Genomic DNA, 20,068 nt, shown 5'->3' with positions numbered 1-20,068 from the left:
GGGGAAAAGAGAAGCGGGAGGGGAGGGGCAGGACGAGGGAGGGGGGAGAGGAAGGAAGGGGGGGAGGAGGGGAGGGGGAAGGGAAGGAAGGGGGGGGGAAGGGGAAAAGGGGGGGAAGGGAAAGGGAAAAGGAGGGAGGTGGGGGGAGGGGGGGAAAGGGGAGGGAGGGGGGGAAGGGAAAAAAGGGGGGGGGGGGGGGGGGAGAAAAGGGGGAGGGTGGGGGAGAGAGCGAGGAAGGGGGGAGGCGAAAGGAAGGAGGGAAGGAAGGGGGGGACGGGGGAGGAAAAGGAGGGGGAGGGGAGGGGGGAGGGAAGGGGAGGTGGGGGGGGAGGGAAGGGGGGGGAGGGGGGAGGGGGGAGGGGGCAAGGAGAGGGGGGAGGGGGGGGGGGAGGGGGGGAAAGGGAGGGGGGGGAAAGGGGGAAAAAGGGGGGGAGGGGAGAACGAGGAGGGGGGGGGGGGGGGGGAGGGAGGAGAGGGGGGGGGAGGGAGGGGGGGGGGAGGGGGAGAGAAAGAGAAGGGAAAGAGGGAAGAGGGAAGGGAGGGGGGGGAGGGGGAGGAAGGAGGAAAGGGAAGGGGGGAAGGGGAAGGACGGGGGAGGAGGGAGAGGGGAAAAGGGGGGGGGAGGGGAAAGAGGGGAGAAGAAAGGAGGGGGAAGGAGCGGGGGGAAAAGGGTAGGGAGGGGGAGGGGGGAGGAGGGGAGGGAAAGAGGGGGGGAGGGGGGAGGGGAGGGGAGGGGAGGAGATAGGGAGGGGAAAGGGGGGGGGGGAGAGGGAGGGGGGAAGGGGGAAGGGGGAGGAGCGGGGAGCAGAGAGGAGGAGGGGGGGGGGGGAGAGGGGGGGCAGGGGGGGGAGGGGGGGGGGGGAGGAAGAGAGGGGAGGAAAAGGAGAAAGAGAGGGGGAGAAGAGGGGAAAGGGAGGGAGGGAAAGGGGGGGGAGAGGAGAGAAGGAGGGGGGAGGGGCAGGGGGGGAAAGGAAGCGGAGGGGAAGAGGGGAGAAAAGGAAGTGGAAAGAAAAGAAAGGGAGGGAGGGGCAGGGAAGGGAGGGAAGGAAGGGGAGGGGGGGGGGGGAGGGGGGGGGGGGGGAAAGGAAGAAAGGAAAGGGAGAGGAAAGAGAAAGGGGGGGGGGGGGGAAAAGGGGGGGGGAGGGGGGGGGGGGAGGAAAGAGGGGGAAAGGGGGGGGGGGGGAAGAGAGGGGGGGGGGGGGGGGGGGGGGGGGGAGGAGGAGGGGGGGGAAGGGGGGGGGAGAGAGAGGGAAAGGGGGGGGAGAGGGGGGGGGAAGGAGGGGGCAGGAAGGGGAAGAGAGGGGGGAGGGCGGGGGGGGGGACAGAGGAGAGGAGGGCGGGGGGGGGGGGGGGGAGGAAGAGGGAAGGAGAGGGGGGGGGGGGGGGAACGGGGGAAAGGGGGGGGGGGGGGAAGGGCGGGGGGAGGAGGAGCGGGGGAAGGGGGGAAGGGGGGAGGGGAAGGGGGGGGGGGGGGAGGGGGGGGGGGAGAAGGAGAGAGGGAAGGGGGGGGGGGGGAGAGAGAGGGGAAGGGGGGAGGAAGGGGGGGAGGGGGGGGGAGGGAGGAGAGGGAGGAAGAGGGAGGGGGAGGGAGGGGGAGGAAGAGGAGGGGGGAGGGGGGGGGGGGGGGAGGAGGGGGGGGGGGGGGAGGGAGGGGGGGGGGGGGGAGGGGGGGGGGGGGGGGGAGGGGGGGGGGGAGGGGGGGGGAGGGGGAGGAAAGGGAAGAGGGGGGGAGGGGAAGGGGGGAGGGAAGGGAAGGGGGGGGAGGCGGGGGAGAAGGTGAGGGGGGGGGGGGGAAAGGGGAGGAGGGAGGGGAGGGGGGGGGGGAAGGAGGGGGAAGAAAGGGGAAGGAGGGGGGGGGGGGGGAAGGCGGGGAAGGGGGAAAAGGGGGGGGGGAAGGGGGGGGGGGGGGAAAGAAAAGAAGAAAGGGGGGAAGAGGGGGGGGGGGGAAGGAGGGGGAGGGGAGAAGGGGAGAGAGGGGGGGGGGGAGGGGGGAGAGGAAGGGAAAGGGGGGGAAAAGGGAAAGAGGGGGGGAAGGCGGGGGGGGGGGGGAAAGGGGGGGTGGGGGGGGAGGGGGTGGGGGGGAAGAGTGCGGGGGGGGGGAGAGGGGGGGGGAGGAGAGAGGGGGAGGGAGGGGGAGGGGGGGAGAGGAGGGGAGAGGGGGGGGGGGGGGGGGGGAAGAAAAGGGGGGGGGGGAGGGGGAGAAGGAGGCGGGGGAAGAGGGAAGGAAGGGAAGGGGAGAAGACGGGGGGGGAGGGGGGAAGGGGAAGGGGGGGAGGGAGAGGGGAGGGGGGGGGGGAAAGGGAAGGAAGGGGGGGGGAGGAGGGGAGGGGGAGAAGGGGGGGGGGGAGAGGGGGAAGTGGGAAGGGGGGGGGGGGGGGGGGGGGGGAAGGGGGAGAGAGGGGGAAAGGGGGGGAGGAAGAAGGGGAAAGGGGGAGGGGGGGGGGGGGGGGGGGGGGGGAGAGGGGAAAAGGGGGGGAGAAGGGGAGGGGAGAGGAAGGGGGGGGAGGGGGGGGGAAGAGGAAGAGGGGGGAAGGGGGGGGAAAGAGAGGGGGGGAGGGAGAGGGGGGGGAAGGGGGGGAAAGAGAGTGGAGGGGGGGGGAAAGGGGAGGGGGGTGAGAGGGAATGAAAAGGGGGGAGAGGGGGGAAGGGGGGGGGAAGGGGGGGAGGGGGAGGGGGTGGAAAGGAGGGAGAGCGGGAGAGGAAATGGGGGGGGGGAAAGGGGAGGGGGGAGAGAAGGTTGAGGGGGGGGGGGGGGGAGGGGGGGGAGGGGAGGGGAAGAGGGGGGGAGGGGGGAGGGGGGAGAGGGGGGGAGGAGGGGGGGGGGGAAGGGGGGGAGGGAGGGAAGAACGGGGGAGGAGGAGGGGGGGAAGGGAGGGAGGAGAGGGGGGAGGAGGGGGGGGGGCGAGGAGAAAGGGGGAGGGGGGGGGGGGGAGGGGGGGGGGGGAGGGGGGAGGAGAGGAGAAGGGGAGGGGGAGAAGGGGGGGGAGAAGGGGAGGGGGAAGGGAGAAGAGGGGGGGAGGAGGGGAGGAGAAGAGGGGGGGGGGGGGAGAGAGAGGGGGGCAGAAGAAGAAGAAGGGAAAGGGGGGGGGGGGGGGGGGGGGGGGAGGGGAAGGGGGAAGAAGGGGGAAGGGGAGGGGGGGGGAAGAGGGAGGGGGGGGAGGGGAAGGGGGGGGAAAAATGGAAGGGGAGGGGAGGGGGGGAGGGGAAGGGGGGGGGGGGAAAGGAGAGAAGAAGGGGAGAGGGGTGGGGGGAAAGGAAGCGGGGGGGGGGGAGGAGAAGGGGGGGGGGGGGAAGGGGGGGGGGGGGGGGGGGAAGGGGGAGGGGGGGAAAGGAAGGGAAGGATGGGGGGGGGGGAGGGGAGGGTGGAACGGGGGGGAGGGAGGGGGGGAGGGGGGGGGGGAAGGGGGAGAGGAAAAGGGAGTGGGGAAGAAGGGGGGGGGGGAAGGGGAGGGGGGGGGGGGGGGTGGGGGGAGGGAGGGGAAGGAGGGGGGAAGGGGGGGAAAGGGAAGGGGGGGGGGGGGGGAGGGAGGAAGGGGGTGGGAGGGAAGGGGGAAAGAGGGAAGGGGGAAAGGAGGAGGGGGGGGGGGGGGTAGGGGGGGGTGGCGGGAGGGGGGGGGGGGGGAAAGGAGAAGGGAGGGGGGGGGGAAGAGGAGAAGGAAGGGGGGAAAGAGGGAAGAGGGGGGGGAGGGGGAGGGGGGGGAGGGGGAGAGGAAGGGGGGGGGGAGGAGGGGAAGGGGAGAAAGGGGGGGAGGGGGGGGAGGGAGGGGAGGGGGGGGGGGGGGGATGAGGGGGAAAGAGGGGAGGAAGGAGGGAAAGGGGAGGGGGGGAAGGGAAGGGGGGAGGGAGAAGAGGAGAAGGGACGGAGGGGGGAAGGGGGGGGGGGGGGGAAGGGGGGGAGGGGGGGGAAGGGAGAGGGGGAGGGGGGGGGAAACGGGGGGGGGGAGGGAAGGGGGGCGGAGGGGGGGAGGGGGGATAGAGGGGGGGGGAAGGAAGGGGGAGGGGGGGGGGGGGGGAGGGGGGGGGGGGGAAGGGGGGGGAGGGCGAGGGAAAAGGGGGGGGAGGAAGGGGGGGAGGGGGGGGGGGGGGGGAAGGGGGAGGAGGGGGGGGGGGGGGAGGGGGAGGGGGGGGGGGAAAGAAGAGAAGGGGAAGGAGGAGGGGGGGGGGCGGGGGGGGGGGGGGGGGGGGGGGGGGGAGGGGGAGGGGGGGGGAAGAGGGGGGAGGGGGGAGGGGGAAGGAAGGGGGGGGGAGGGGGAGGAAAAGGGAGGGAGGGAGAGGGGGGGAAGGGGGAGGGGGGGGGAGGGGGGAGGGGGGGGGAGGGGGGGGGGGGGGGGGAAGGGGGGGGGAAAGGGGGGAGGGAAAAGGGAGGAAAAGGGAGGGGGAGGGGGAGGAAGGGGAGGGGGGGAGGGAGGGGGGGGGAGGGGGGGGGAAGGGGGGGGGGGGAAGGGAAAGGGAACGGGAGGGGAAGAGGGGGGGGAGGGGGGGGGGGGGAAGGGAGAGGGGAGGGGGGAGGAAGGGAGGGGGGGGGGAGGGGGGGGGGAAAGGGGGGGTGGGGGGGACGGGGGGGGGGGAACGGGAAGGGGGGAGGGAGGGGACAGCGAGAGGAGGGGGGGGGGGGAGAGGGGGGAAGGGGGGGGAGGGGGAAAAGGGGGGAAAGGGAGGGGGGGGAAGGGGGCGGGGGGGGAAGGGGGGGTGGGGGGGAGGGGGGGGAAAGATGGGGAGGGGGAAGGAGGGGGGGGGGAGGGGGGGGGGGGGGGGGAAGGGGGGGGGGGGGGGGGGGGGGGGAGAGGGGAGGGAGGGGGAGGGGGGGGAAGGGAGGGGGGGGGGGGGAAGACGGGGGGGGGGGGGAAGGGGGGGGGGGAATGGGGGGAGGAGGAAGGAAGAAGGGCGTATGGAACTTTTGGTTGTCGAGAGAGGGGGTTTTTCTGATTTGGCGGGGGGGGGGCGGGGGGGGGGGTGAGGAAGGCGCGGGGGGAAGGGAGGAGGGGGGGGGGGGGGGGGGGTAGGGGGAAGGGGGGGGGGGAGGGAGGTCAGGAGAGGGGGGGGGGGAGGGGGGAAGGGGGGGGGGGGGGGGGGGGGAAGAGGAGGGGGGAAGGGGAGGGGCGGGGGGGAAGGGGAAGGGGGGGGGGGGGGGGGGGGGGGGGGGGAAGCGGTGGAAGGGGTGGGGGGGGAATGGGGGGGGGGGAGGGAGGAAAAGGGGAAGGAGGAAGGGGGGGGGGGGGGAGAGGGAAGAAAGCGGGAGGGGGGGGGGGGGGGAGGAGAAGGGGGGGGTGGGAGCGGGCGGGGGAGAGAGTGGGGGTGGGGGGAGGGGGGAAGGGGGGGTGAAGAGGGGAAAGAGGCGGAGGGGCGGGGGGGGGGGGGGGGAGTGGGGAGGAGGGGGAAACGAGAGGCGAAGGGGGGGGGGGGGGGGAGGGGAAGAAGGAAGGGGGGGAAAGGGGGGGGAAGGGAGGTGGGGAAGGGGAGGAGGAAGGGGGAAGGGGGGCGGGGGGGGGGTGGGGAGAGGGTGGGGGGAGGGGGGGGGGGGGGGGGGGCGGGGGGGGGGGGGGGGAAAGGGGGGGGGGGGGAGGGGGGGGGGGGGGGGGGGGGGCGAGAAGGGGGGAAGGAGGGGGGGGGTAAAGGCGGGTGGAAGGAAGGGGGGGGGGGGGAAGGGTGAGGGGGGGGGAGAAGGGGAAGGAAGGATAGGGGGGGGGGTGGGGGGGGGGGGAGGAGGAAGGGGGGGGGGGGTGGGAAGGGGGGGGGAGGGGGGGGGGGGGAAGGGGGGGGGGGGGGGGTGGGGGGGGGGGGGGGGGCGGGGGGGGGAGAGAGGGGGAGTGGGGGGGGGAGGGGAGGGGGCGGGGAGGGAGGGGGGGTGGGGATGGGGGGAAGGAGGGGAAAGGAAGGGGGAGGGGGAGGAAAGGGGAGTGGGACAGAGGGTGGGGGGGAAAGAGGGGGGGGGGGGGGGGGCGGGGCCTGGGGGCGGCGGGTGGGGGGGGGGGGGAGTGGGGGGGCAGGGGGCGGAAAGGAGGGTGGGGGGGAAGGGGGGGGGAAGGGAGGGGGAGGGGGAAGCGGGGAGGAGGAGAGGGGGGAAGGGGAATGGGGAAGGGGGGGGGGGGGGGGTGGGGGGGGGGGGGGGGGGAAGGGGGGAGGGGGGGAAGAATTGAAGGGAGGCTGGTGGGGGTGGGAGGAGGAAGGGGGGGGGGAGGGGAAAGATGAGGAGGGGGAAAGAAGGGGGGGAGGAATGAAGGAGGTGGGGGAAGGGAGGAGGGGGGGGCGGGTGGGGGGAGAAACGGAAGGGGAAGGAAAAGGGGGGGACGAGGGTGGAGGGGGCGGGAAAGGGGGAGTGAAGAGGGGGGGAGGGGGGGGGGAGGGGGGGGGGGGAAGGGAGGGGAAAGAGGGGGAGGGGGGAAAGAAGGGGGGAGGGCTGGGGGGGGGGAAGCGAGGGTGGAAATGGGGAAGGGGAAGGGGGGAAGGGGGGAGGGGGGGGGGAAGGGGCGGGGAGCGGGGATGGGGGGAAGGGGGGAAGGGGAGGGAGGGGGGAGAAGGGCGAGGGAAGGGGCGGGGAACGAGAAAGAGCGTACGGGGGTAGGGGGGGAGGAAGGGGGTGAGGGGGGGGAGGAGGGGGGGGGGAGGTGGAGGGGGGGGGGGGGCGTAAGGGGGGGGGGGCGGGGGGGGAGGGGGAATGGGGAAGGGAGGGGAAGGAAGGGGGGGGGGGGGGGGGGGAGGAGGGGGGGGGAGGGGGGAAGGGGGGGGAGGGAAGGGGGGGGGGGGGGGAAAGAAGTGGGGGGGGGAAGGGAGGGGCGGGGAGGCTTTTTTGGGGAGGGGGACAGAAGGGGACGGGGGAAGGGGGGGGGGAAGGAGGGGAGGGGAGGGGGAGGAGGCGGGGGGGAAGGAGGGGGTGGGCGGGGGGAAGGGGGAGGGGGGGGGGAGGGGGGGGGTGTGAAAGGGAATGGAAGGGGGGGGGAGCGAAGGAGGCGGGCGGAACGGGGAGGGGAAGGGGGGCGGAACGGGGGGGGGGGGGGGGAGGGGGGGCGGCCGGGGGAGGGGGGAAGGGGTGGGGAAGGGAGGGGGGAAGGGGGGGGGGGGGCGAAGGGGGGGGGGGTGCGGTGGGGGCGGGGGGGGAGGGGGGGGGTGGGGGAGAAAGGTGGGGGGGGTGGGGAGGGGGTGGGGAGGGAGGTGGATGAAGGGGGGGAGGGGGGGGAAAGAGGGAGGGGGGAAGGGGGGGGGGGGGGGGGAGGGTAGTGGGGAAAGGGAAGGAGGGGGATGTGAAGGGGGGGGGAAGAAGAGGGAGAGAGGGGGGAAAGAGTTGTGGGTGGTGAAAAAAAGAGGGGGGGGTCTGGGGGGGGGGGGGGGGGAAAGGGAGGAGGGGGGTCCGAGGGGGAGGGGGGGAGGGAGGGGGGGAGAAGTGGGCGGGGAGGGGGGGAAGGGAAGGGGGGGGGGGGGAGGGGGCGGGTGGGGGGGGGGGGGAAGGGAGGGAAGAGGAAAGAGGGGAGGGGGGGGGGTTGGTGGGAAGTGGAGAGGGGGGGGGCGGGGGAGGTGTGGGAGAGAAGGGAAGGGGGGGAAGAGGGGGAGGGGGGGTGGCGGGAAGGGGGGGGGGGTGGGGGTGAGGGGAGGGGGGGGAAAAGGAAGGGGAATGAAGAAGGGGAGGGGGGAGGAGGGGGGGGGTAGAGAAAGGGGGGGAAGGGAGAGGGAGTGGTGGGGGGGTGGGGGGGGGAACGAGGGGAAGAAGGGGGTGGGAGAATACGGGGGAAGTGGAAAGGAAGGGGGGGGGAAGGGGAAGGAGGTGGAAGGGAGGTGGGGGAGAGGGGGAGGGGGAGGGGGGAGGGGGGAAGGGCTGGCGGCGGGGAAGAGGAAGGGGGGGGGGGGTGGGGGGGGGGGGGGGGGGGGAAAGGGGGGGGGGGGCGGGTGTGGGGGAAGGGGGGGTTGGGGGAGGGGGTGGGGGGGGGGGGGGCGGGGGGAGGGGGGGGGGGGGAGGGTGGGAGGGGGTGAAGGGGGCGGGGGGGGGGGGAAAGGGTGGGGGGGGGGGGGGAAGAGGAGGTCGGGGGGGGGGGGGGGGGAAGGGGGGGGGGGGGGGGGGAGAGGGGTGGTGGGGGGGGGGGGGGGGAGGGGATGGGGGGGGGGGGGAGTGGGAAAGGGGGAGGGGTGAGAAGGGGGGGGTGGAAGGGTGGTAGGGGGGGGGGGGGGGTGGTGGGCGGGGGGGGGGAGGTGGGGTGGGTGGGGGAAGGGGGGGGCGGGTGGGGTAAGGGGGTGGGGGGGGGGGGGGGTGGGGTGGGGGGAGGGGGGGGGGGGGAAGGGTGGGTGGGGGGTTGTGGTAAGGAAGGGGGGAGGGAGGGTGGGGGGGTGGGGGGGGGCGGGGGGGGGGGGTGGGGTGGGGGGGGGGGTGGGGGGGGGGGGGGGGGAGGGGGGGGGGGGGGGGGGGGGGGGGGGAGGCGGGTGGTGGGGGGGAGGAGGGGTAGGGAGAGACGGGGGGGGGGGTGGTTGGGGGGGGTGAGGGGGGTGGGGGGGGGGGGAAGGGGGGAGGGAGCGGTGGGAGGGGGTGGGGGGGGGGGAGAGGGGGGGTTGGGGGGGGGGGGGGGGGGGGGCGGGTGGAGTGGGGGGGGGGGGGGGGGGGGGTCGGAAAGAAGGGGGGGGGGGGTGAGGGGGGGAGGTGGGGGGGGGGGTGCGGGTGGGAGGTAGGGAGAAGGGAGGGTGGGGGAAGTGGGTGGGGTAGGGGTGGTGGGGTGGGGGGGGGGGAGGGGGAGGAGAAGGGGGGGGAGGGGGGGTGGGGGGTGGGTGGGGGGGGCGGGGGGAGGGGGGGGGTGGGGGGGGGGTGGGGGTGGGGGGGGGGGGGTGGGGGTGGGGGGGGTGAGGGGGGGGGGAGAAGGGGGGGGGGTGGGGGGGGGGTGGGGGGGTGGGGGGGGGGGAGTAGGGGGGGGGGGGGGGGGGGGGCGAGGGGGGGGGTAGGAGGTGGGGGGGGGGGGGGGGGGAGGCGGGGGGGGGGGATGGGGTGGAGGGGAAGAGGGGGGGGGGGGGAATGGGGGGTGAGGGGGGGGGAGGGGGGGGGGGGGGGACATGGGGGGGGGGGGGGGGGGGGGGGGGAGGGGGGAAGGGTGGAGGGGAGTAAGAGGAGGTGAAAGGGGAGGAGCGGAGGGGTGGGGGGGGCGGGGGGGGATGTGGAAGGGAGGGTGGGGGGGGGGGAGTGGGGGGGGGCGAGGGGGAGGGGGGGGCGTTGGAGTGTGGGAGGGACGAGGAGGGGGGGTGGGTTAAGGGGGGAAGGGACGGGGGGGAGGAAGGGGGGGGAGGGCGGGGGGTGGGGGGGGGACGGGCGGAGGGGGGGGAGGTGGAGAGGGAGGGGGAGGAGGGGGGGGGGTGGGGGGGAGGGGGGGCGGGAGGGGGGGGAGGGGGGGGGGGGGAAAGGGAGGGAGGGATCGGGGGAAGGAGGGGGGTGGGGGGTGAGGGGGGTGGGGTGGGGGTGGGGGGTGGAGGGGAAAGAAGGGGGGAGGGTGGGGGGGGGGGGGGGCGGGGGGGGGGGGGGGGGGGGGGGAGGGGGGTGGGGGGGTGGGGGAGGAGGGGGGGGGGGGGGGGGGGGGGGGGGGGGAGGGGGTGGGGGGGGGGGTGGGGGGGGTGGAGGTGGGGGGGGGGTGGGGGGGGGGGGGGGGGGTGGGAGGGCGGGGGGGAAAGGGAGAGGTGGTGGCGGGGTGGGGGGGGAAGGGAGGGGGGGGGGGGGGGGGGGAAAGTAGAGGGGGTGGGGGGTGGGGGGGTGGGAGGCGGGGGGGGCGGGGGAAGGGGGGGGGGGGGGGGGAAGGAGGAGGAGTGGGGGGGAAGGGGGGGGGTAGAGGGGGGCGGGGGGGGGGAGGGGGGGGGGGGGTCGGGGGAGAGGGGGGGTAGGGGGGGGAGGGGAGGGGGTGGTGGGGGGGGGTGGGTGGGGGGGGGGGGGGGGGGTGGGGGAGGGGAAGGAGGGGAGGGGGGCGGGAGGGGGGGGTGGCGGGGGAGGGGAGGGGGGGGGGTGGGGGGGGGGGGGGAAGGGGAGGGAGAGAGGGGGGGGTTGGGGGGAGGGGGGTGGGGGGTGGGGGGTGTGGGTGGGAAGGGGGGGGGGGGGGGAGTTGGGGGAGGGGGGGAGGTGGGGGGGGGAGGGAGGGGGGGGAGGAGGGGGGGGGGGAGGGGGGAGGGGGAGGGTGCGAGGGGAGGGGGGGGGGGGGGGGGGGGGGGGGAGTGAAGGGGGGTGAGGAGGCGTGGGGCGTGGGGGGGGGAGGGGGGGGGGGGGTGGGTGGGAGGGGGGGGGGGGGGGGGGGGGGGGGGGAAGAGAGACGGGAGGGGGGTGAGGGTTGGGGGAAGGGGGGAGGGGGGGGGGGGGGGGGTGGGAGGGGGGGGTGGGTTGGCGGGGGGGGGGGCGGGGGGGTGGAGTGGGGGGGGGGGAGAAAGGGGGGGAACGGGAGGGAGGCGGGTGGGGGGGGGGGAGTGGTGCGGGGGAGGGGGGGGGGGGGGGGGGGAGGGGGGAGTGGAGGGGGGGGGGGAGGGAAAGGGGGGGGGGGGGGGAGGAGGGGGGGGGGGGTTGGGGGTGGGGAGGGGGCGGTGAAGGAGGGGGGAAGGGGGGGGGGGGGGGGGGGGAGTGGGGGGGGGGGAGGGGGGTGGGGGGGGTGGGGGGGGAAGTGGGGGGGGGGGGTGGGGGGGGGGGTGGGGGGCGGGGTGGGGGGTGGGGGCGGGGGGGGGGGGGGGAGAGGGGGGGGGGGGGGGGGGGAAGGAGGGGTGGGGGGGGGGGGGGGGGCGGGGGGGAACTGAGGGAGGGGGGGGGGTGTGGGAGGGGAAAGGGGGAAAGGAGAGGGAGGGGGGGGGGGGGGGGTGGGGGGTGGAGAGAGAAAGGGATGAGGAGGAGAGGGGGGGGGGGGGGGGGGTGGGGGGGGGGGGGGGGGGCGGGGGATGGGGGGAGCGGAGGGGGGAGGAAGGGGGGGAGTGGCGGGGGGGGGGGGGGGGGGGGGGGGGGGAAGAAGGGGGGTACGGATGGAGGGGGGCGGGATGGGGGGGGGGGGGTGGTGGGGAATGGAAGGGGGGGGGTGGGGGGGGAGGGGGGGGGCGGAGTGGGGGGGGTGGGGGGGGGGGGAAGGGAAGGGGGGGGGAGGGTAAGGGGGGGGGGGCGGGGGGGGCGGGGGGGTGAGGGGTGGGGGGTGGGAGGGGGGGGGGGGGGGGGGGGGGGCGGGGGGGGGGGGGGGGGGGGGGGGGGGGGGTGGGGGGGGGGGGGGGTGGGGGGGGGGGGGGGGGGGGAATGAGGGGGGGGGGGAGGGGGGAGGGGGGGGGGGGGAGAGAGGTTGGAGGGGGGGGGGGGGGGGGTGTGGTGGAGGGGGGGGGGGGGGGGGGGGGGGGGGAAGGGGTGGGGGGGGGGGGGGGGGAAGGCGGGGGGAGGGGGGGGGAGGGGGGGGGGGGCGGGGTCGAGTGCGGGGGGGGGGGGGAGGGGGGGGGGAAGGGGGGGGGGGGGGGGGAAGGGGGGGGGGTAAGGTGGGGGGGGGAGGGTGGGGGGGGGGGGTGGGGGGGGGGGGGGGGGGGGGGGGGGGAGGGGGGGGGGGAGAAGGGGCGGAGGGGGGGAGTGAGGGGGGAGGTGGGGGGGGGGGGGTGGGAGGGTGGGGGGGGGGTGGGGGAGGTGGGAGGTGGGGGGGAGGGGGGGGCGGGGGGGGGAGGAGGGGGGGGGGAAGGGTGGGGGAGGGTGGGGGTTGGTGGGTGGGGGGGATGGGGGGGGGGGGGAAGGGGAGGGGGAGGGGGGGAGGGGGTGGGGGGGGGGGGGGGGGGGGGGGGGGGAGGGGGGGGGAGTCGGGGTGGGGGTGGGGAAGGGGGGGGGGGGGGGTGAAAGGGGAGGGGAGTGGGGGAGATGGGGGGGGGGAGTCGGAGAGGGGAGCTGGGGGAGGGGGGGGAGGGGGGGGGGGTGGGGGAGGGTGGAAGGAGGGGGGGTGGGGGGAGGGGGGTGGGGGAATGGGGGGGGAGGGTGGGTGGGGGGGGGGGCGGGGTGGGGGGGGGGGGGGTGAGGGGGGAGGATGAGGGGGGGGGGGGGGGGGGGGTAAGGGGGGGGGGGGGGGGGGGGGAGGGGGGGGGGAGGGGAAGGGGAAAAGGGGGGGCGGGGAGGGGGAGGGGGAGGGGGGGGGGGGAAGGGGGGGGGTGCGGAGGGGAGGGGGGTGGAGGGGGGGGAGGGCGGGGAGGGGTGAGAGGAGAGGAGGGGGGTGGGGGGGGAGGAAGGGGGGGGGGATGGGGGGGGGGGGGGGGGGGGGGGGCCGGGTTGCTCGGGGGGGGGGGGGGAGGGTGGGTGGGGTAGGGGGGTGGGAAGGGGGGGAGGGGGGGGGGGGGGGGGGGGGGAAGAGAAGGGGAGGGGGAGGGGAGGGGGAGGGGGGGTGGGGGGGGGGGTGGGGGAGGGGGGATGGGGGTGGGGGGAGGTTGGGGGAGAGGTGGGGGGGGGGGGGGGGAGCAGTGGGAGGGGCGGGGGGAGGGTGTGGGTGGGGGAGGGGGGGGGGGGGGGGAGGGGGTGGGGGTGGGGGGGGGAGGGGGGTGGGGGGGGGGGGGGGGGGGTAGCGGGGGGGGGGGGGGGGGGGGGGAAGGGGGGGCGGGAGGGGGGGGGGAGGGGGAGGGGGGGGGGGAGTGGGGGGGGGGTGGGGGGGGGGGGGGGGGGCGCTTTTTTTGGAAGAGGGGGGGGGGGGGGGGGGGGGGGGGCGGGTGAGGGGGAGGCAGGGGGGAGGGGGAGGAGGGGTGGGGGGGGGGGTGGGGGGGGAAGGGGGTGGGGGGGGTAGGGGGGGGGGGGGGGGGGGGGGGGTGGGGGGGGAGAGGGGGGAGGGGGGGTGGAGTTGGGGGGGTGGGCGCGGGGGAGGGGGGAGGAGGGGGGGGGGGGGGGGGGGGAGGAGAGGGGGGAAGGGAATTGGGGGGGGGGGTGGGGGGGGGGGATGGGGGGCGGGGGGGGAGGGGGAGGGGGAGGGGGGGGGGGGGTGGGGGTGTGGGGGGGGGGGGAGGGGGGGGGGTGGGGGGGGGGGGGGGGGGGGGGGGGGGGGGGGGGAGGGGGGGGGGGGGGAGGGGGGAGGGGGGGGGGGGGGGGGGGGGGGGGGGGGGGGGGGGGGGGGGGGGGGGTGGGTGGGGGGGAGGGGGGGGGGGGGGGCGGGGGGTGGAGGGGGGAAGGGGGCGGAGGAGGGGGGGGTGGGGGGGGGGGGGGGGGGGGGGGAGGAGGGGAGGGGAGGGGGGGAGGGGGAGGAGGGGGGGGGAGGGGAAGAGGGGAGAAAGGGGGAGAGGGGAGGGAGGGGGGGGGGGGGGGGGAAGGGAGGGGAGCGGGGGGGGGAGGAAGGGGGCGAGGGAGGGGGCGGGGGGGAAAGGGGGAACAGGAGAGAGGGAGGGGCGGGGGGGGGGGAGGGGGAAAGAAGGTGCGGGGTGGGGGGGGGGGGGGGCGGGGAGGGGGGGAGGGAGACGGGGTTTCTTGGTGGGGGGGGGGGGGGGACAAAAGGGGGAATGTGGGGGGGGGAAAGAAAAGAGAGAAGTGAGGTGACATTAACTGGAGAGAGAGAGAGAGAAAGAGAGAAGTGAGGTGACATTAACTGGATAGAGAGAGAGAAAGAGAGAAGTGAGGTGACATTAACTGGAAGAGAGAAGAGAGAAAAGAGAGAGGGAGGTGACATTAACTGGAGAGAGACAGATGGAGAAAGAGAGAAGTGAGTTGACATTAACTGGAGAGAGAGAGAGAGAGAGAAAGAGAGAAGTGAGGTGACATTAACTGGAGAGCAAGATGGAGAAAGAGAGAAGTGAGGTGATCATTAACGGAGAAGAGATGGAGAAAGAGAGAAGTGAGTGACATTAACTGGAGAGAGATGAGAGATAAAGAGAGAAGGAGGTGACATTAAACGGAGAGAGAGATGGAGAAAGAGGAGAAGTGAGGGACATTAACTGGAGAGAGAGGAGAGAGAGCACGAGAAAAAACTGTTCAAAAAGAAGAAATTCAATAAACAAAATCATGAACCAATCAAAAGACTGATATTTCCAAATTAGAAAATTTAACAAAAAGCCCAATGCCGACTAAATTTCTAATCTGACCCAAAACAGAGAATATGAAGGCTGAATATCTCTACTATGTCAGAGATACGAAGCAGAGACAGACCTTACCCAAGTAACCAGCTGGTGACACAACCAATTGGCAATAGAAACCGGCAGCATAAAAAGACATGGATAACCAAAGAGGAGCGTGTATGCTTGGTCACTGCACAACAGGGTAGGTAGAATAGAGATGCACTTTCTACTTTACTGTGAGAAATATTCCTCACAAGAGATTCATTATTCACAGAAATGACTCCTTTATTCCAAATTAACTTATAAACCTTGAGGAAAACTAAAAATAAGCAATGGGCGAAGAGCAATGATTTTAGTCCTCTTTCAGCCAAATATGTATTTGCCTACCATAGCCTGAGAGACACTGGATAATAACATCTGCATAATAAATAGTAACTTACTTATTAGTATCATTGTTAATTCTATTGTAGTTTATCATTCCAAACAGTAGTGGTATGGTAGTAGAGTGATGGTAATGATAGCAGTTTAATGATGGTGGTGGTAGTAGTAGTAATGATGATGGTGGTTGTTAATCGGAGCGACACATGGGAACCCAAGAGCAGACTCAGAGGAGGAAACAGGGATGAATGAAGCAAAACATTTGTTACACAAGGAGATATGGAGTGCAGATCTGGGGAAGCTTGGATGAGTTGCAGAAAAACCAGATGTGGAGACTGAGGTTGGAGTTGGCTGAGTAGAACAGGGTTAACAGGACCTGATGGGAATCCAAGGTAGTGGTGGTGAGTACATCCAGAGCAAGGTAGTTGGTGGTGATATGTCCGGAACAGGAGTCAGAGAGGTAACTGAAATGAGAGGATAAACATTGTCAGCAGGGGAAACAGGAACAGCAGAGTAAAAGATCTTGAATAATATAAATGGCGGAGAATCATGAACTGACTGAGGACCTGTCAGCCCTACTCACCAGGGTAGCAGACAAGGTAACTCACAGGGCTGCACAGGACTGCTCACACTCCCACTCTCACTCTCTATTTCTCTCTCACACATCCTCACTTACGCACAGCCTCACACAGCCTCACACATCCTCACACACTTACGCACAGCCTCACACACTTACGCACAGCCTCACAGCCTAACACACTTACGCACAACCTCACACACTTATGCACAGCATCACAGCCTCACAGACTTACGCACACAGCACATACTTGTACATGAATGCATTCACGCAAGCACGCATGTACACACACATAAACACACACATACACACACGCATACACACATACACACACACACACACACACACATACACTGTACAGAAAATAAAATGTGAAATCTTTCTCTCCTGGAGTGATTATGGAAGAGTATTCCATGTGGAGAGCTTAGGTTTACATTACACTCTGCTACTTTATTAATTATACTGTCAGCGCAGGGGGGCGGGAGGGAGGGAGGTAGGGCGGGAGGGAGGGAGGGAGTTACTGGTAGGTGACAGCCCCCTGCCACATGGTCTGGTAGGTCACAGCCCCCTGCCACATGGTCTGGTAGGTCACAGCCCCCTGCCACATGGTCTGGTAGGTCAGAGCCCCCTGCCACATGGTCTGGTAGGTCACAGCCCCCTGCCACATGGTCTGGTAGTTCACAGCCTCCTGCCACATGGTCTGGTAGGTCACAGCCCCCTGCCACATGGTCTGGTAGGTCACAGCCCCCTGCCACATGGTCTGGTAGGTCACAGCCCCCTGCCACATGGTATGGTAGGTCACAGCCCCCTGCCACATGGTCTGGTAGGTCACAGCCTCCTGCCACATGGTCTGATAGGTCAAAGCCCCCTGCCACATGGTCTGGTAGGTCACAGCCCCCTGCCACATGGTCTGGTAGGTCACAGCCCCCTGCCACAAGGTCTGGTAGGTCACAGCCCCCTGCCACATGGTCTGGTAGGTCACAGCCCCCTGCCACATGGTCTGGTAGTTCACAGCCCCCTGCCACGTGGTCTGGTAGTTCACAGCCCCCTGCCACATGGTCTGGTAGGTCACAGCCCCATGCCACATGGTCTGGTAGGTCACAGCCCCCTGCCACATAGTCTGGTAGGTCACAGCCCCCTGCCACATGGTCTGGTAGTTCACAGCCTCCTGCCACATGGTCTGGTAGTTCACAGCCCCCTGCCACATGATCTGGTAGGTCACAGCCCCCTGCCACATGGTCTGGTAGGTCACAGCCCCCTGCCACATGGTCTGGTAGGTCACAGCCCCCTGCCACATGGTCTGGTAGGTCACAGCCCCCTGCCACATGGTCTGGTAGTTCACAGCCTCCTGCCACATGGTCTGGTAGGTCACAGCCCCCTGCCACATGGTCTGGTAGGTCACAGCCTCCTGCCACATGGTCTGGTAGGTCACAGTCTCCTGCCACATGGTCTGGTAGGTCACAGCCCCCTGCCACATGGTCTGGTAGGTCACAGCCCCCTGCCACATGGTCTGGTAGGTCACAGTCTCCTGCCACATGGTCTGGTAGTTCACAGCCTCCTGCCACATGGTCTGGTAGTTCACAGCCTCCTGCCACATGGTCTGGTAGGTCACAGCCTCCTGCCACATTGCTATTTTCTGATCACCAAATGGTGTAGTGGTTCACTGACTTGTGTGAGACAAACTGTAGAAGTGGTGGGATCTCAAATCAAATCAAAGTGTATTTGTCACATGCGCCGAATACAACAGGTATACAACCTTAGAGTGAAATGCTTACTTACAGGCTCTAACCAATAGTGCAAAAAAGGTGTTAGGTGAACAATAGGTAGGTAAAGAAATAAAACAACAGTAAAAAGACAGGCTATATACAGTAGCGAGGCTATAAAAGTAGCGAGGCTACATACAGACACCGGTTAGTCGGGCTGATTGAGATAGTATGTACATGTAGATATGGTTAAAGTGACTATGCATATATAATGAACAGAGAGTAGCATTAGCGTAAAATAGGGGTTGGCGGGTGGTGGGTGGCGGGACACAATGCAGATAGCCCGGTTAGCCAATGTGATCTAGGTCTATACGAGGGATTCAGACAGACAGGTAGACAGACACAACTCCAGTTCCCCCAAGGTATTAGCACCACAGGAGGCTGGTGTCACCTTAATTGGGGAGGATGGGGTTGTGGTAATGGCTGGAGCGGAATCAGTGTAACGGTATCAAATACATCAAACACATGGTTTCAACATGGTTTCCATGTGTTCTATGCCATTCCATTTGCTCCGATCCAGACATTATTATGAGCGGTCCTCCCCTCAGCAGCCTCCCCTGATTAGCACAGTGCTGGCCGTATTACTGTTGAGTAAGACCACAGGTGTGCTTGCACTGTAGTAAAGTCCCTGCCTGTCTTCCTGCCTCAACACAATACACTGACTGACACAGTTTGGTTTCTGGTGTCAACTAAGGCTGTGTGCAATTTACCTGTAACCAGGAGCAACAGCTGCACAATTGAAACACATATATTATGATAAATAGATTTGAAACTTGTATCTCATTATGGTAATTGATGAAATATGCATAGCCAGATGTAATTGTAATGGCTTAGCAGATAATAAGAAAATATCAACAATATTTACCTGGCTTAAAGAGAAGGAATATAATATATATTTTTTACAGGAAACTCATTCAACAATTTTAGAAGAAGCTGTGTGGAAAAAGGACTGGGGGGTGAAATATACTTCTCCCATGGGAAAAGAAACTCAAAAGGGGTGATGACATTAATTAACTGTAATTTTGATCCGAATGTGCAAATTGTCCAAACAGATCCCCAAGATAGATGTATGATATTAAATATGTTATTGGACCATAAACAGAAATAACCTTTACGGACAAAATAATGATGATCCACGTTTCTTTGGAAATATATTTAATAAATGATCAACCCTGCAAGCAATACAACCCTCTATTATTATGGTGGGAGATTATAATACTGTTTTAAATACCTCAAGGAAATCAGACTACACACTATCACCCTCATGCACGTAAGAGAATCACGAATATCATGGATATATTGGAACTAGTGGATATATGGAGGCTAAAATATCCTGACCTAGTGAGATATACAGTTTACATACACCTTAACCAAATACATTTAAACTCAGTTTTTCACAATTCCTGACATTTAATCCTAGAAAATAATTCCCTGTCTTAGGTCATTTAGGATCACCACTTTACTTTAAGAATTTGAAATGTCAGAATAATAGCAGAGAGAATTATTTATTTTAGCTTTAATTTCTTTCATCACATTCCCAGTGGGTCAGAAGTTTACATACACTCAATTAGTATTCGGTAGCATTGCCTTAAAATTGTTTAACTTGGGTCAAACGTTTCGGGAAGCCTTCCACAAGCTTCCCACAATAAGTTGGGTGAATTTTGGCCCATTCCTCCTGACAGAGCTGGTGTAACTGAGTCAGATTTGTAGGCCTCCTTGCTCGCACACGCTTTTTCAGTTCTGCCCACAAATTTTCTATGGGTTTGAGGTCAGGGCTTTGTGATGGCCACTCCAATACCTTAACTTTGTTGTCCTTAAGACATTTTGCCACAACTTTGGCAGTATGCTTAGGCTCATTGTCCATTTGGTAGACCCATTTGCGATCAAGCTTTAACTTCCTGACTGATGTCTTGAGATGTTGCTTCAATATATCCACATAATTTTCCTCCTCGTGATGCCATCTATTTTGTGAAGTGCACCAGTCCCTCCTGCAGCAAAGCACCCCCACAACATGATGCTGCCACCCCCGTGCTTCACGGTTGGGATGGTGTTCTTCGGCTTGCAAGCCTGCCCCTTTTTCCTCCAAACATAACGATGGCCAAACAGTTATATTTTTGTTTCATCAGACCAGAGGACATTTCTCCAAAATGTATGATCTTTGTCACCATGTGCACTTCCAGCACTTCCGGTTTTGGAGCAGTGGCTTCTTCCTTGCTGAGACCGTTCAGGTTATGTCGATATAAGACTTGTTTTACTGTGGATATAGATACTTTTGTACCTGGTTCCTCCAGCATCTTCAGAAGGTCCTTTGCTGTTATTCTGGGATTGATTTGCACTTTTCGCACCAAAGTACGTTCATCTCTAGGAGACAGAAAGCGTCTCCTTCCTGAGCGGTATGACGGCTGCATGGTCCCATGGTGTTTATACTTGCGTACTATTATTTGAACAGATGAACGCAGTACCTTCAGGCGTTTGGAAATTGCTCCCAAGGATGAACCAGGCTTGTGGAGGTCTACAATTTTTTTTCTGAGGTCTTGGCTGATTTCTTTTGATTTTCCCATTATGTCAAGCAAAGAGGCACTGAGTTTGAAGGTAGGCCTTGAAATACATCCACAGGTAGAAGCTTCTAAAGCCATGACATAATTGTCTGGAATTTTCCAAGCTGTTTAAAGCCACAGTCAACTTAGTGTATGTAAACTTCTGACCCACTGGAATTGTGATAGAGTCAATTATAAGTGAAATAATATGTCTGTAATCAATTGTTGGAAAAATTACTTGTATAATGCATAAAGTTGATGTCATAACCGACTTGCCAAAACTATAGTTTGTTAACAAGAAATTTGTGGAGTGGTTGGGAAACAAGTTTTAATGACTCCAACCTAGTGTATGTAAACTTTCGACTTCAACTGTACATGGCGGAGGCTCAATCAAGCTAGTCATCTTGACTACTTTCTTATGTCATTCTCGTTGGCACCAAAAGTTTAAAAAGTGTTGATAGAGGACAGAATGCGGTCGGACCATCAGATAATTGGCATATACAATACTCTTACTGAATTTCCACGTGGGCGAAGATATTGGAAATTGAATCAAAGCATATTGGATGATAACTTTTTTAACTAGGACAGAGGAATTTATAACTGACTTTTTCCAACATAATATAGGTACTGCAGATCCCCTTATTGTATGGGACACTTTTAAATGTGCCTTTAGAGGCCTTGCAATTCAGTACTTAGCTCTAAAACAAAAGCAATTTAGGTCAAAAGAGTCCATATTTTATCAAAGGAAATAGAAGGTCTAACAGAACAGATAGATCACAATAAAAACTGTACTATCGAGGCTCAGAATATGTTAGAGGAAAAACAAAAAGAAATGGGGGAAT

At 67.6% G+C, this 20,068-nt stretch overlaps 2 protein-coding genes across 2 annotated transcripts; both read right to left on the bottom strand.

Moving 5' to 3' along the window:
• Window positions 1-823: 823 nt before the first annotated feature.
• Window positions 824-7,102, bottom strand: LOC120046870 (basic proline-rich protein-like; the record flags this gene model as incomplete). The annotated part of the gene is made up of 8 exons (XM_038992446.1): window positions 824-866; window positions 1,540-1,704; window positions 3,264-3,329; window positions 4,001-4,328; window positions 4,657-4,874; window positions 5,508-5,588; window positions 6,602-6,782; window positions 6,982-7,102. Coding segments are annotated over 8 exons (1,203 nt in total), but the record flags the coding sequence as incomplete, so codon positions are not given.
• Window positions 7,103-7,196: 94 nt separating this feature from the next.
• On the bottom strand, window positions 7,197-13,180 carry LOC120046869 (basic proline-rich protein-like; the record flags this gene model as incomplete). The annotated part of the gene is made up of 5 exons (XM_038992444.1): window positions 7,197-7,212; window positions 8,758-9,046; window positions 9,457-9,582; window positions 11,057-11,564; window positions 12,869-13,180. Coding segments are annotated over 5 exons (1,251 nt in total), but the record flags the coding sequence as incomplete, so codon positions are not given.
• Window positions 13,181-20,068: the final 6,888 nt, after the last annotated feature.

This window comes from Salvelinus namaycush, chromosome 4 (genome assembly GCF_016432855.1).
Source record: "Salvelinus namaycush isolate Seneca chromosome 4, SaNama_1.0, whole genome shotgun sequence".
Lineage (NCBI taxonomy): Eukaryota > Metazoa > Chordata > Actinopteri > Salmoniformes > Salmonidae > Salvelinus > Salvelinus namaycush.
The sequence above is the reverse complement of the archived record's forward strand: the minus strand, read 5'-3'. Positions and strand labels throughout refer to the sequence as shown.